Raw genomic sequence first — 17,477 nt, forward strand, 5'->3', positions numbered from 1 at the left:
CTAAATGCATGTAATAGGGTGGAAGGAGAGTTCTGAGCATAAACACCAGACACTGCATATCTGAAGCATGAAAGATTCCTCTTTGACTGGTGAGTCACATTACACATTGCTACACAGCAGTGGCAAGGTAGAAGCCCATAAAAACCACAGTAAATGATGGATCACTCTTAGCAGCAAGATTCAGTTCAGGCTAGTGGTAGTACTTACACATTTAAACACAAAAATGTGAACTAATCATGTGTTATGGCACTACATTTCCAAATCAATGTCTGCAACCTGCACCCAGATGAACCACCAGGTACCTTACCAAATTATGGTGCCTGTACTGGACACACACGGAGCTGACATGAAGGAAACCTCTGCTCCAGCACTGAAGTGTGTACATTTGCCACATACCAGGCCCTGCCAGCTGCTGCTGGGGCTGGAACACTGTTCACACAGCATGGTGTGAGATCCAGGCTATTGCAGTGACTACCTGGATTACATCCTGCCAGGGCATGGCACTCTGCTGCTTCTGTGGTCTAAGTGGCCAAAAGTGACATACTGTCATAACAGAGCCAGATCGAGCGGCCCCAAATATCGCATGCCTCATCCAACTGTTGTCAACTGCACCATACACTGAAAAGTACTCCATGGTGATTGTCGACCCAAAGTGGGTCATCTCAACTACAACAAGGTGCTACCTCCTCTACCTATGCATCTATGACCCACATGTAATCTCAATGCTGCCAGTAGCCAAACTGTTGCCTGCCAGCTAGAGGCATACTGCTGGCTGTCATCAACTGACTCTGGGGCACCTTCTGGTGTCCTTGGTTCATTGCCCATCCTTGCATATTTTCTGCACCATGTCCAATGCGAGCTCCTGGCCTGCTGCTATGGCACCTGATAGCATAGCCAGCCTACACCAGAGTTTTCTGTCATTGTGTGTCTGATGTTGGCAGGCATGACACAGCTCCACACCAGACAATGTGCTGACTTCAGTACTTCTGTGGCCACTTGCCCAGCCTGACTTCTTTGCACTAGTGGAATCTCCCACTGCCATGTGTCAAGCAAAGGAAATACCACAGCCCAGGGTCAACACGCGTCACTGGGACACTGACTACTTGACTTGCGTGACTTTGGCTATATAAATAATAATGTTACCTTCACTGTCTTTACAATTCTATGACACCTGAGAAACTGGTTCTTCTAACCTACTTTTCAGTCTATCATTCTCATCCATTGTGAGATTAATAGCACTAACATCATCCTGACTCCATTACACATGCTTTGTTTCCTCAAGATCATCTGAACACAATTTTATTTAGTGTGGCCACCTGGAATTCTGTTGAGAGAAACTGGCCCATCTTGGATCCTACTTAGGCTGAAAGATACAGTTGTTGATAGACCTAAGGGTAGTGTGACACTGTTACTTTTGGAGATCATGTGAACTATTGCTGCTACAACTATTGCAAGGCTGGTGCAGTATGTTTCTAGAGATAGTTTTATATGTCACTTATTCATTAAGGTAGAGAAATCACCTTCACCTAACCCCTTTCTACATAAATACTGTCAATATATTGTCTTGCAAGAACATGGCCCCTGCAACATTACAGTACTTTCAAAATGCCTCTCATTTAGCTCCAAATCCAGTTTAAGAATGATGGAATAGCCAAGGCCCTGCTTTCCTTTATTTGTTCCCTTCAGTCAACTCGTTTGTTTATCATCTGCACAACTGAGCTCAGCCAGCAAAAAATCACACAGCAGCTTGTCTCAAACACTACTAATTGTGGTCCTCAATCCATTCTAAGCAGCCATTCCTGATAACTTTCCAGGAACTCCTCACATCCAACTTAACATTACCTTCCTGCCTCAGATCTCTTTCCAATAAGGTGAACTGCACACTTACAAAACAACCTCAGCCTTAAAATGAACTTCAGCCCCCTTCAGAAAAGGGCTCCAGAAGCATGGTCATGGATCAAAGTAACCACAAGGCAGAGGGAACTCTCCTCATGTTTTCAACACCACTGCTTACATACTTTACCACTGTGGGGAGCCGGACTTGGGTATCACAGGGATGTCAACCTTGTCCCGTCTGTCCCCAGATCTGTCTGCCGCTGTGGTTGCCCCAGTTGCTGCCCCTGCCCGAAGTGGGGCTGAGCCCTCACCTGTGGTTGATTGGGAGGTCGTTTCAAGGCGTGGCAGGCAGTGAAAGACGTCCCTGAAGGCTGATCAGAAAGCCTCCCCGGTGCTTCTGACAAACAGGTTTCAGGTACTGTCTCTGGCTGAGTCAGATGCAGCTGCCTGCCCTGTTTCAGAGGATGATTCTCAGCCTTCAAGGCCCGGGCAATTGCAGAGGGTGGACTTATTGGTAGTTGGGAGCTCCAATGATAGGTGCGTAAGGGGGCCCCTTAGGGATATGGCGGCTAAGGAGGGGAAGAAATCCAGTGTGCACTCCATGTGCATTCCGGGTGGAGTCATTCCTGATGTGGAAAGGGTCCTTCCGGATACCATGAAGACCACAGAGTGCAGCCAGCTGCAGGTGGTGGCACATGTTGGCACTAATGACATGTGTCGATTTGGATCTGAGGAAATTCTCTCTGGATTCCAGCGGCTATCTGATTTGGTGAAGGCTGCCGGTCTTGCTTACGAGATGAAGGCAGAGTTCACCATCTGCAGCATCATTGACAGAACTGACTGTGGACCATTGGTGCAGAGCCGGGTGGAGGGTCTGAATCAGAGGCTCAGACAGTTTTGCGACCATGTTGGCTGCAGATTCCTTGATTTGCGCCATAGGGTGGTGGGGTTTCGAGTTCCGCTGAATAGGTCAGGAGTTCACTACACTAAGCTGGCAGCTACACGGGTAGCGGAGGCTGTGTGGCATGGACTGGGCAGTTTTTTAGGTTAGAAGGCCTCAGGGAAGTACGGGGTTGGCTGCAATCTCAAAGGGTGCATGGCAAATACAGGAAGTGCTTGGATGAAGGATCAGTCGGAATTGTAGTTGTAAATTGTTGTAGTTGTACTGGGAAAGTCCCTGAGCTTCAAGCACTAATAAAAAGCACAGAAGCTGAAATCGTTATAGGTACAGAAAGCTGGCTAAAGCCTGAAATAAGTTATGCAGAAATTTTTACGAAGTCTCAGACGGTGTTCAGGAAAGATGGATTAGGCAGAATTGGTGGTGGAGTGTTTGTGTCTTTCAGTAGTGGTTTATCTTGTAGTGAAGTCAAAGTAGATACTCCGTGCGAATTCGTATAGGAGGAGGTTATACTTAACAGCCGAACTAAGTTAATAATTGGCTCGCTCTACCGACCCCCAGACTCTGATGATATAGTTGCTGAACACTTCAGAGAAAACTTGAGTCTCTTAACAAATAAATACCCCCACTCATACGGTTATAGTTGGTGGGGACTTCAACCTTCCCTCGATATGTTGGCAAAAATACTTGTTCAAAACTGGTGGTAGGCAGAAAACATCTTCCGAGATTATCCTAAATGCTTTCTCCGAAAATTATTTCGAGCAGTTAGTACACCAACCCACGTGAATTGTAAATGGTTCCGAAAACACACTTGACCTCTTAGCCACAAACAATCCAGAGCTAATAGAGAGCATCATGAGTGATACAGGGATTAGTGATCACAAGGTTGTTGTAGCTAGGCTCAATACCATTTCTTCCAAATCCACCAGAAACAAACGCAAAACAAAAAACGACTGTGTCCCTGCGAAAGGCAAAGGTCCCGAGTTCGAGTCTCGGTCGGGCACACAGTTTTAATCTGCCAGGAAGTTTCATATCAGTGCACACTCCGCTGCAGAGTGAAAATCTCATTCTGGAACCATCCCCTACGCTGTGGCTAAGCCTTGTCTCCGCAATATCCTTTCTTTCAGGAGTGCTAGTTCTGCAAGGTTCGCAGGAGAGCTTCTGTAAAGTTTGGAAGGTAGAAGACGAGGTACTGGCAGAAGTAAAGCTGTGAGTACCGGGAGTGAGTCGTGCTTCTGTAGCTCAGATGGTAGAGCACTTGCCCGCAAAAGGCAAAGGTCCCGAGTTTGAGTCTCGGTCGGGCACACAGTTTTAATCTGCCAGGAAGTTTCATATCAGCGCACACTCCGCTGCAGAGTGAAAATCTCATTCTGGAAACATCCCCCAGGCTGTGGCTAAGCCATGTCTCCGCAATATCCTTTCTTTCAGGAGTGCTAGTTCTGCAAGGTTCGCAGGAGAGCTTCTGTAAAGTTTGGAAGGTAGGAGACGAGGTACTGGCAGAAGTAAAGCTGTGAGTACCGGGCGTGAGTCGTGCTTTGGTAGCTCAGTTGGTAGAGCACTTGCCCGCGAAAGGCAAAGGTCCCGAGTTCGAGTTTCGGTCGGACACACAGTTTTAATCTGCCGGGAAGTTTCATATCAGCACACACTCCGCTGCAGAGTGAAAATCTCATTCTGGAAACGCAAAATAAATTTAATTAAAAAAGAGGATAAAGTGTCACTAGAAGCCTTCCTAAGAGACAATCTCCATTCCTTCCGAACTGACTATGCATATGTAGACGAGATGTGGCTCAAATTCAAAGATATAGTAGCAACACCACTTGAGAGATTCATACCCCATAAATTGCTAAGAATTGGAACTGATCCCCCATGGTACACAAAACAGGTCTGAACGCTGTTGCAGATGCAACGGAAAAAGCATGCAAAGTTCAGAAGAATGCGAAATCCCGAAGATTGGCTAAAATTTACAGATGCGCGAAATTTGGCACGGACTTCGATGCGAGATGCCTTTAATAGGTTCCACAATGAAACATTGTCTCGAAATTTGGTTGAAAATCCAAAGAAATTCTGGTCGTATGTAAAGTACACAAGCAGGAAGACGCAGTCAATACCTTCGCTGCGCAGTGCCGATGGTACTATTACAGACGACTGTGCTGCTAAAGCGGAGTTATTGGACGCAGTTTTCCAAAATTCCTTCACCAGGGAAGACGAATGGAGTATTCCAGAATTTGAAACATGAACAGCTGCTAGCATGAGTTTCTTAGAAGTAGATACCTTAGGGGTTGTGAAGCATCTCAAATCGCTTGATATGGGCAAGTCCTCAGGTCCAGATTGTATACCGATTAGGTTCCTTTCAGACTATGCTGATACAATAGCTCCCTACTTAGCAATCATATACAACTGCTCGCTCACCGATAGATCTGTACCTACAGGTTGGAAAATTCGGCAGGTCGCACCAGTGTTTAAGAAGGGTAGTAGGAGTAATCCATCAAACTACAGACCTATATCATTGACGTTGGTTTGCAGTAGGGTTTTGGAGCATATACTGTATTCAAACATTATGCATCACCTCGAAGGGAATGATCTATTGATACGTAATCAGCATGGTTTCAGAATACATTGTTCTTGTGCAATGCAGCTAGCTCTTTATTCACATGAAGTAATGGCTGCTATTGACAGGGGATCTCAAGTTGATTCTGTATTTCTAGATTTCCGGAAAGCTTTTGACACCGTTCCTCACAAGCGACTTCTAATCAAGCTGCGGGCCTATAGGGTATCATCTCCGTTGTGCGACTGGATTCATGATTTCCTGTCAGGAAGGTAGCAGTTCGTAGTAATAGACGGCAAATCATCGAGTAAAACTGAAGTGATATCAGGTGTTCCCCAGGGAAGCATCCTGGGACCTCTGCTGTTCCTGATCTATATAAATGACCTGGGTGACAATCTGAGCAGTTCTCTTAGGTTGTTCGCAGATGATGCTGTAATTTACTGTCTAGTAAGGTCATCCGAAGACCAGTATCAGTTGCAAAGCGATTTAGAAAAGATTGCTGTATGGTGTGGCAGGTGGCAGTTGACGCTAAATAACGAAAAATGTGAGGTGATCCACATGAGTACCAAAAGAAATCTGTTGGAATTCGATTACTTGATAAATAGTACAATTCTCAAGGCTGTCAATTCAACTAAGTACCTGGGTGTTAAAATTACGAACAACTTCAGTTGGAAAGACCACATAGATAATATTGCGGGGAAGGCGAGTCAAAGGTTGCGTTTCATTGGTAGGACACTTAGAAGATGCAACAAGTCCACTAAAGAGACAGCTTACACTACACTCGTTCGTCCTCTGTTAGAATATTGCTGCGCGGTGTGGGACCCTTACCAGGTGGGATTGACGGAGGACATCGAAAGAGTGCGAAAAAGGGCAGATCGTTTTGTATTATCACGTAATAGGGGAGAGAGTGTGGCAGATATGATAAGCGAGTTGGGATGGAAGTCATTAAAACAAAGACTTTTTCATCGCAGCGAGATCTATTTACGAAATTTCAGTCACCAACTTTCTCTTCCGAATACGAAAATATTTTGTTGAGCCCAACCTACATAGGTAGGAATGATCATCAAAATAAAACAATAGAAATCAGAGCTCGAACAGAAAGGTTTAGGTGTTCGTTTTTCCCGCGCACTGTTCGGGAGTGGTACGGTAGAGAGATACTATGATTGTGGTTAGATGAACCCTCTGCCAACCACTTAAATGTGAATTGCAAAATAATCATGTAGATGTAGGATGCTATCCCTACACAACCATCAGCAGCTCTTTCCAAAGCTCTTACCTTAATCCATGTGAGCACACATTGTCAGTCACTTGAACCCTTATCTTCACTTACACCCCAAATTTCACAAAACTAATACCACTAATCCCCTTACAATTCACCTCACTGTAGCTGGATATAGCACACTCATAGAAAGATCCTCCAGCCTTTGTTGAGCATCATCTCCAATCAATTGTCCACAGCCTGCCTTCTTACATCAAAGACTAAATCACTTCCTCCTGTGCTTTGCACTGTGGATGCTATTTCCTGACACATCATCCCCTATCCTCATAGCCTTATTGCCATGAACACAACGTTTCCCAGTAACCTCCCAATATGAATCCACCACTTAAATCCTAATCCTTTCAGTCAGTAACATTCTGACCTATAATTCTCTTTTTTGAAGCCTAAATCTACAAAAACTCCATGGAATTGTGATCAGTATCAGTTTTGCATTAAATGATAACCTGTTTGTGGGCAACCTAAACAAATAATCCATACCTGTTTGACCCCTAACAGCCCTTGTTTGGTTTAAATTAATTGACATCATCTTCATGATCTTCATGACTTTTTTTCAATTTGCTTTATCATCATCATCATCATCATCCCATCATCATCATCTCCAAAACCTGAAAACCTGCTTCATCTGACCATCAATGAGCTACCTTCGTGAATGTTGATTTCCCTGCTTGAGATGGCTCAATAAAACCACCTCTTGATGTCAATTACAAAAACCACCAACTGTAACCCTATTTCAGTAGCAATATGTTCCCACTCCACAAAAAGCCTTGAAACATTTGGATGTTGTTTCTGAAATTTGAAGCAAGAGATGACAATGGAGTTGACCACAGAGATGATGCATTTTAATATCCATTTACTGTATAAGCTGTATGTATGTTTTGTGAGAAAGTTTGTACTATCCTAATGTATCATTCAAATTGTAGGTTACAAAATTCATCTATGTGTTGTTAGCTAGTGTTAATGTCCAGAACTGGTCAGGCAAGAAAGTTTGAAGAAACATAACAAAATTAATGCAAGCAACTTATGTCAATATACATAAAAAAAACCATCGTATAGATCAAAGCAGCACAGCATCCATGATTCAAAATGGTTCTTTATTGCATTTCAAGTCCTCATCTAATACTCTTCTTCTTCTTCTTCTTCTTCTTCTTCCCTTCAGCATTTGTCCCATGAACTGCAGGGTCCGTTATATGGGTCCGTTGTCTCCATTTTGCTCTATCAAGGGCTGCATCTAGGTGGATGTTCAAACATTTAAGGTCCTTATGAATTGTATCAGCCCATCATTGCTTAGGTCATCCTTAGGGTCTACTGCCAACAACTTCAAGCATGTAATCCACCTTGGCAATAGAGTTATCACCAGCCCGTAAAACATGCTCAAACCATCGTAGATGAGTTACACACATCTTATTCTTACAAAAAACAGACACAGAAAAAATAACCCCCTAATCAATATTATTTTTGATATCAAATTCCAATATACTATCAAACAGATTATTGAACTATAGTACACAGAATTGAAAGTTAAATCATCACTTCAAGTCATACACTAAAACCAACATGTGTAAATGCTGTATCACCACATGGACTATCTTTTTCTTTCTCTACCTCTTCCACTTGTTTCTGCAACTCGATTCTTTCTTTTTCCATTTCGTTTACCTTCTGGTGGAGCCTGAGAACCAATTGAACACCTTCAGTCTGAAAACAAATAAAGCACCAAAAAGCATGACAAACACATGAATCAACAATAAAGCTTCCTTACTGGTAGAGTTTTACTTCCATATCTTGTATTTTTGAGGTGTAAAGCCTGGTTTTCAAGAATATCAGCAAACAGTAGAATGCAGAGTTTGAGACTGGTTAGAGAGCTACACACACACACACACACACACACACACACACACACACACACACAACACACACAGAGTCAATTTTCTTTTCATATTAAAGTACATAACATGGCCTTTATGCTGGTGTCCCAAGATGAAGTTTCCAGAAGAATATGGAAATGGAATTCATCAGACTAATTATAAGTCACCTCTCTGGACACCTGAAGAAAGATGTTTGTGGCCACAGATTTGCTTTGGATGAAGAGGTGCATGTCTGGGTACAACCATGGTTTGGTAGGCAACCACAAACATGTTTCCATGATGGTATTGGCTGTGTATCACATAGTGGGTTAAGTTTATCAACAGTTATGGTGATTACTTTCAAAATAATGAACAGTTTGTTTACTTTTTCCATCTGTTTCCAGGTAAATTCATTACATTTTATATTTTCTACAAAGTGGTAACAATGAATAAAATTATAAACATGTTTGCACATACTTTTTTGACCATATACTCTATAATGAAATTTATTTTGGAAGCATCAAATGGCTGACAGTTCTCGCAGTAACTCGAGGAATGGTACTCTGCGTGCACTCTACTGGGACAACATTCAGGAATATGACAGGAATGATCATTTGAGGAAGGGGGGGAATTAATAATAATAATCTAGTAAACTTGGGCTCTGAAATGCATACCTTAAGATCTGTGAGCACTTATTCAATAGAAGAGATACATTTCCCAGTAGCGAAGATGCACATATTCTCATAGAGCTTAAGGAATGAATTTTAGAGCCCATGCTTACTAGACTTTTTTCCTTGGAATAGTCCTTCTTGTCATATCCCTGAATATTGACCATTTCTCTTGGGTCACCAGTACAAAGGCCAAAAGGCCATGGTATGTACTTTAACATAGAAACAAATTGACTCATTGCTAGATACTTTGCTACAGAAGAAGATATTCAAATTGTAACCCTGTTTATGGTTCATTTTACAAGTGCTGGAATAACCAAAGTGATCATACATTCATCATCAGGTGGATATATTCAAATCAACAGAGCAAAATATTGATACTGTTCCATCTACTTCAGCAAGCTGTGGAACTTGAGTACCGATTTTTCTATTGCTGGAATTCCCTTCTTCCTTTTAACATTCACATGAGATAAGCCTGAAGTTTTAATTATTATTTTGAATTTGAAAAATATGTGAAGACAAAACTGTTTAATCTGTGTAAGTTATCTGATTCTACATTACCCCAAAATGCATTTCACCTACAAGTAAATCCCATAGTATACAGACATTGCAAACACAAGAAAAACACAGTGGTGATAATAAAGGAATAAAAACTTACATCTTCCCCATGCTCAGATACACTACTTATAGTTTTATCTTGTGCACTAACAGTGATTGGACTATAAAAAGAACACTGATGAGTAGTTTTAGAATGCCCATGCCATTGCAGGTGACCCATTTCATTCTTCAAGCTTTTATTTTGTTTTTTCAATAGGTTGTGCTCTTCCAGGAGTTTCTGATATCCATCTCTATCTTTGCTCAGCATCAGCCTTTTTAGCTCAACACAGGCCTGTAGATTCTCTACTAAAATTAAAGAAAATTATTGTGTAACATCACTAAAATATATACCATTTAGGGTAGCATGTCCAGTAGAAAAATTAACTACAGTATATCCTTAAAAGGGTGTTTTCATTTTACCATACATAATATACTAGTCTCAATAAATGTTGATAGCATCAAAAGAAGCATTATTGGATATACAAATCTGAGTGACAACAAAATAAGTGAATAAATTTTTTTTTTAGTGTCATAGAATAATAATACAAACATGAATCATTCTGATAAATTTAAGCTCAACTATAATCAGATAGTAAATGATTAACTGAAAACAAGCATAAGTCACCAACTGAAAAAGCTGTTGCTCTACTGTGTAATTTTACACTCCTGAATACATAGTACAAGGAGCTTCTTCTGTATTCAAAGGACTTTTTAACACGGGATACTGACAGTTAAAAATTACACACAAAGTATTATCAATTTTGAATATTACAGGCTCAATAATGAAAAATAATGGCCAGAATGAAGTTCTCAAATGAGTTTAAATGCAATGTCACTTTTCAAAGAATGTTGTTTCAATATTCAACAAGGTGTGAGAATAGAAGAGATGAAAGTATTTCTTAGTGTCACTTTCCACAAAGTAGCTGCTTGATGTCAGCTAGGTAGTTCAATCACAAGCTTTCCTGTGGATTTTTTAAAATGTGAGTGGCAGAATAAATTGTTATAAGAATGATTATATTTGGCATCTAAGGGCTTTTCTTCTCCCATCAATATGGTCCTGCAATATTACAATGAATTAACAATTACAATTAAGAATTAACAATTACATGAATAAATACACCTTGATATGAAAGTTGGTCCAAACATACAGAGGCATTCACTACCAAAGATAACTTTATACACATACAGCTGAGGAAAAGATACCAATGTGTTTAGCATACTCTAAAGATATGAGCCTATATCAGGCTAGGGGTATCATAAATTCCATATGCTCTCCTAAATAACATCTCAGTGAAAGTGTGCATCTACATTCCGTGATTCTGTGGATAACTGATAAGCAATGGTGTCACATCGTGTTGTTGGAGACAAGTATGGAACAAATGGGAGGGATGGGTATGGTTGATGGTCTCCCAAACCTAGCATAAGGTGGGAGACACCTCAACCACAGCCACCCACCCCCACCACAAAAGTAGTTGAAAACATTATGTTGTTGTTGTGATCTTCAGTCCAAAGACTGGTGTGATGCAGTTCTCTGTGCTACTCTATCCTGTGCAAGCCTCTTCATCTCTGTGTAACTACTGTAACCTACATCCTTCTGAATTTGCTTCCAGCATCTATCTCTCAGTCTCCCTATATGATTTTTACCCCACACTCTCCCCTCCAGTACTAAATTTGTAATCCCTTGATGTGTACTACCAACCAATCCCTTCTTTAATTCAGTTGCACCACAAAATTCTAATCTCCCTAATTCCATTCACTCTATACTCAATGTTAACAAATTTCTCCCCTTCAGAAATGTTTTTCTTGCCATTACCAGTCTACATTTTATATCCTCCCTACTTCGACCATCATCAGTTATTTTGCTAACCAAACAGCAAAACTCATTTCCCAATCTAATTCTTTGAGCATCACCTGATTTAATTCTATTACATTCCATTATCCTCATTTTGCATCTTATATCCTCCTATCAAGACACTATCCATCTATCCATTATGTTCAACTGTTCTTCCAAGTCCTTTGCTGCCTCTGGCAGATTACAATGTCATTGGCAAACATCAAAGCTTTTATTTCTTCTCCCTGGGCTTCTAATTCCTACTCCAAATTTTTCTTTTGTTTCTCTTACAGCTTCCTCAATACACAGAATGAATAACATCAGGGATAGGCTACAAGCCCATCTTACTCCCTTCTCAATCACTGCTTCCCTTTCGGGCACCTTGACTCTTACAACTGCCATCTGGTTTCTGCACAAATTATAAATAGCCCTTTGCTCTCTGTATCTTACCCCTACCACCTTTAGAATTTGAAAGAGTGTATTCCAGTCAATATTGTCAAAAGCTTTCTCTACGTCTACAAATGCTATAAATGTAGGCTTATCTTTTCTTAACCTATCTCTATGACAAGTTGTCATATTGCCTCATGTGTTCCTACATTTCTATGGAAACCAAACTGATCCTTCCCAAGTTGGCCTCCACCAAATTTTCCATTATTCTGTAAAGGATTCACGTTAATATTCTGCAACCGTGACTTATTAAGCTGATAGTTCAGTAATTTTCACACCTCTCACCTCCTGCCCTCATTGGAATTGGAATTACTACATTCCTCTTGATGTCTGCAGTTATTTCATCTGTCTCATATATCTTGCTCACCAGATGGAAGTGTTTTGTCATGGATGGCTCTCCCAAGGCTATCAATAGCCCTAACAGAATGTTGTCTACTCCTGGGGCTTATTTTGACTTAAATCTTATAGTGCTTTGTCAAATTCTCCATGCAGTATCATATCTCCCTTCTCATCTTCATCTATGTCCTCATCCATTTCCATAATGTTGCCCTGAAGTACATCTCCCTTGTATAGACCCTCTACATGCTCCTTCCACCTTTCTGCTTTTCTTTCTTTGCTTAGGACTGGTTTTCCACCTGAGCTCTTGATATTCATACAGGTGGTTCTCTTTTCTCCAAAGGTCTCTCTAATTTTTCTGTATGCAACATCAAACTTGCCATTAGTAATATATGCTTCTACATCTTTACATTTGTCCTCTAGCCATTCTTGCTTAGCCATTTTGCACTTTCTGTTGATCTCATTTTTTAAACATTTGTATTCCCTTTCACCTACCTCATTTATTGCATGTTTACATTTTCTCATTTCACTGATTAAATTCAATATCTTTTATGTTACCCAATGATTTCTACTACATATTTTTACCTGCTTGGAACTCTTCTGCCTTCACTATTTCATCTCTCAAAGCTACTGATTCTTCTTCTACTACATTTCTTTCTCCTGTTCTTGTCAGTCATTCTCTAATGCTCCTTCTGAAATGCTCTACAACCTCTGGTTCTTTCAGTTTATCCAGATCCCATCTCTTTAAATTCCTGCCTTTTTGCAGTTTCTTCAGTATTAATCTACAGTTCATAAACAATAAATTGTGGTCAGAGTCCACATCTGCCCCTGTAAATGTCTTACAGTTTAAAACTGGTTCAGAAATCTCTGTCTTGCCTTTGTATAACAATCTGAAACCTTCTGGTGTCTCCAGATCTCTTTCACGTATACAACCTTCATTCACAATTCTTAAACCAAGTGTTAGTTATGATTAAATTATGCCCTGTGCAAAGTTCTACCAGGCAGCTTCCTCTTTCATTCTTTTCCCTCCAGTCTCCATTCACCTATTACTTTTCTTTCTCTTCCTTTTCCTACAGTCGAATTCCAGTCCCCCATGACTATTAAATTTTCATCTCCCTTAACTATCTGACAAATTTCTTTTTCCTCACCATACATTTCCTTAATCTCCTCTTCATCTGCAGAGCTAGTTGGCAAATAAACTTGTACTACCATGGTGGGTGTGGGCTTTGTATCTAACTTTGCTACAATAAGGCATTCACTATGCTGTTCATAGTAGCTTACTTGTGTTCGTATTTTGTTATTAATTAATAAACCAACTCCTGCAAAGCCCCTATTTGATTCTGAATTTATAACCCTGTATTCACCTGACTAGAAGTCCTTCTGTTCCTCTTGCCACCGAACTTCACTAATTCCCAGTATATCTAGCTTTAACCTATCTACTTCCTTTTCGAATTTTCTAACCTACCTGCCTGATTAAGGAGTCTAACATTCCACACACTGATATGCAGAATGCCAGTTTTGTTTCTCCTGATAATGACATCCTCCTGAGTATTCCCCACCCAGCGATCTGAACGGGGGACTATTTTACTCAAGAGGATGTCATCATCATGTAACATGCAGTAGAGCTGCATGCTCTTGTAAAAAAAATTACAGTTTTAGTTTTCTCTTGCTTTCAGCCGTTCACTGTACCAGCACAGTGAGGCCACTCTGGTTGATTTCACAAAGCCAGATCAGTCAATCATCCAGACTGTTGCCCCTGCAACTACAGAAAAAGCTGCTGCCCCTCTTCAGGAACAACATGTTTGCCTGGCCTCTTGACAGATACCCCTCCATTGTGGTTGCGCCTCCATTACAGCTATCCACACGAGGCATGTAAGCCTTCCCACCCATGGTAAGGTCCATGGTTCATGGGGGAGAAAACATATCTGACAAAAACCAATTTCATGGAGAACAACAGGAAACCAGTCCAACTGCCCATGAGTCAATTGTCAATATTAGAGGCAAAGAATTAAAGCCAGGAGGAGGCACTCGACCGGGCTGTGTGTACTACTGTCTGTAAGGTCCCATAACCACAATGTGGAGGTAGCTTGTTACATGAAGTAAAGCTGTGAGTTAGTCTGGTATGAGTGATAAGGAAGTGACGTAGAACAGTAGATTCCCTCTGGGAGGGATGGAAGGAGGAGTGGCATGTAGCAGTAGTCTCCCTGATAGTGTGGAGTTTATTAGAAGGGGCAGTAGCAGACCAGATGTTCCACCTCAGTCTGAGCAAAGACTATTTGCACAGGCAAATGTCCATCTGGGGTGATCAAAGTATATGTGGGCATTTAATTGCTTTTCTAGTCAAATGGTCAGCCAGTTGATAAGATAAGGTAAGATAAGATAAGATACTTTATTGTCACATAACATGTTTTTATACAATCATTCGAGTGAGAACATTGGTGACTCGTCAGTCTTTAACCCAAGTTGTTACAGTATTTTGTATACTACAGGAAATACGTCATACGTGCATTGCTTATTATAATAAAAATACAACATTATATTTTAAATCTTTTTGTAACTCATCAAATCATTACTATAGCCTTCACACGCCTATATGAAGTATGAATGTACTGAACGGGATACAAACCGCCATATAATTCTATATATAAACATGAATATAAAGTGAACATGTATACTTTGGATCTATACGGCTTTGAAAGTATACCATTTGTACTTGCATCTTTACTACCTATTCCTATTTATAAATTCTTCTAAACTATAACATTGCTTTTTATTCATTTAGAAATTCTTCTAGACTATAATAACATTTGCTTTTTAGGTATGTGCCAATGGTCTCCAATGTAGATTCCCCAAATATTGACCTTATCTTATTTCTGATCTTCAGAGCCATGTAATATGGAGTATTTTCATATACTGTGAGTCGGTGACAAGGTAGCATGTATTTCAATTTATGTCTAGTTTCATAGGCATGTGTGAATGTATTTCCTTCAAACAGATGCGAGTTTTTCTGTTCAAAGAGAAATATTTCATATACGAAGATGGAAGGGATTGTCATGAAGTCCAGGCTTTTGAATAGTGGTTTGCATGAATGTCTATTTTTTTTTTTTTTTTAGTTTGAAGATTCGAAGGAGGTTTGTCTTTTCAGTACCCCAAAATATTATTCTGTATCTTATAAGTGTTATGAAATACACGTGGTATACAGTTTTCTTCACTGTTAAATCCGTTACTTTGTGTAGTACCCTCACTGCATAAAATAAACTATTTAATCTCTTCAGTAAACTGTCCACATGGTCGGTCCATTGCAAGTTTTTATTTAAAGCTATCCCAAGAAATTTTACAGAATCAACTGTGGTCAGTTCTTTACCTGAATATTCTATTTGTGATATACATTCAGTAGTTTGTTTGGTCCTGAAGTGTATGATTTGGGTTTTTTCAAGATTTAATTACATAGCATTATCTTTTATCAAAAAATTGAAATGGCTCTGAGCACTATGGGACTCAACTGTTGAGGTCATTAGTCCCCTAGAACTTAGAACTAGTTAAACCTAACTAACCTAAGGACATCACAAACATCCATGCCCGAGGCAGGATTCGAACCTGCGACCGTAGCGGTCTTGCGGTTCCAGACTGCAGCGCCTTTAACCGCACGGCCACTTCGGCCGGCTATCTTTTATCCATTGTTCAAGTTCTTGTAGAGTTTGTTTCGTGGTCCTTACTAATTCGTCAGTGTTTTTGCAGCAGACTACAGCAGTTGAGTCATCTGCATAAAGTATTGTATCTGTATTTACTTTGCTAGGCATGTCATTTATGTAATATAAGAACAGAAGTGGTCCTAATATCGAGCCCTGGGGCACGCCTGCTTGAATTTCTTTCCAGCTAGAGCAAGTTTTCTCTCCCTTTTGATGTATCATCAACCTTTGGTATCTGTTTTTGAGATAAGATGAAAACCATCTTACAGATTTTCCATGGAAGCCATAGGTACCCAATTTTTGGAGCAGTAGCTTATGGTTTACTGCGTCAAACGCCTTTGAGAGGTCGCAAAAAATACCAGATACACTTTGTTTGTTGTCAAGGCATTTACTTACTTTGGAGATTAGTTCATTTACAGCTTGTAAAGTGTTTCGTCCCTTCCTAAACCCATATTGGTTATTGAGAATAATATTACCTTCCTTATTGTACTTTTCTAATTGATTACATACTATTCGTTCAACTATTTTAGAGAAAACTGGGAGTATAGACACTGGGCAGAAATTTACTAAATCATCATGTTTTCCCTTTTTGTAGACTGGACAGACTTCAGCATATTTCAGTCTGTCTGGAAAGCAGCCCTCATCAAATGATTGGTTTATTATTTTACAGAGTTGAGGTGCAATGCTGTCACTTCCTGCCTTTATGATATTTGTTGGAATTTCATCCCAGCCCACAGATTTAAGATCTTTTAGGGATTGTATGATGTTAGCCACTTCATGACACGATACTGCAGTAAATTTAAACTCTCTCGATTTCTGCAGTATTGCATCAGGTCTTATTTGTGGAAGTAAGAAGTTACGAATTTTGTTTGTGGTTATGAAGTACTCATTAAATTCTTCACAGATGTGCTGAGTGTTAGTAACAGTATTCCCACCAATTTCTAGTTTGAAACTAAAATGTTTTGTTTCTTCAGTACCTGTTTCTTTCTTGACAACCTGCCATACTGCTTTTGATTTATTTGAGGCATTAGCTATATATTTACTGTTTGCCAATTGTTTTCATTCCACTGGATAGCCACATGACTTAGAGGTCAGAGAATGACAACTATGCAAGCAGTATGACTAAGGTGAGAGAGGTTATAAGTATCAGATATTACAGGATTACAAGAATAGCATTAGATAAATGCCCAGAAAATTGCTCCTTGAACCACAAATTAAAAAGCTATTAATGGAGGCCAGTTTAAGAAAACTTACTGCTCTGTTAATGGCTATCAGCTCCACTGTGTGAACACTACATGTTCCTGGGGCTGAATGTTTCTCCTGACTGGTGAGAGATGTAAAAGCACATGTCATCCTGTCTGTGGTTTCTGAGCATAAATGACAGGTAACACCCTGATACTAAAACTCAAAGTAACAGATGCTGAAAAGTCATGGTGGCACTGTAAACTCTAGAACCTTGAAACAGATTGGTCTTAATTCATAGCTTGGGTATTGACCAAAGGGGAGGATG

General features: G+C 40.2%; 1 protein-coding gene across 1 annotated transcript in view; it reads right to left on the minus strand.

The window, feature by feature from the left end:
* The window catches only part of LOC124555903 (unconventional myosin-Vb-like), a 143,466-nt gene that overhangs the window by 112,190 nt on the left and 13,799 nt on the right, over positions 1-17,477 (minus strand). Inside the window, exons 2-3 of the mRNA XM_047129961.1 lie at positions 9,726-9,970; positions 8,161-8,250 (exon numbers count right to left, since the gene is read on the minus strand). Coding sequence (XP_046985917.1) covers positions 8,161-8,250; positions 9,726-9,932 — 297 coding nt within the window. The 5' untranslated portion in view covers positions 9,933-9,970. The remainder of the gene's footprint in view (positions 1-8,160; positions 8,251-9,725; positions 9,971-17,477) is intronic.

Source organism: Schistocerca americana, chromosome X (genome assembly GCF_021461395.2).
Source record: "Schistocerca americana isolate TAMUIC-IGC-003095 chromosome X, iqSchAmer2.1, whole genome shotgun sequence".
Taxonomy (NCBI): domain Eukaryota; kingdom Metazoa; phylum Arthropoda; class Insecta; order Orthoptera; family Acrididae; genus Schistocerca; species Schistocerca americana.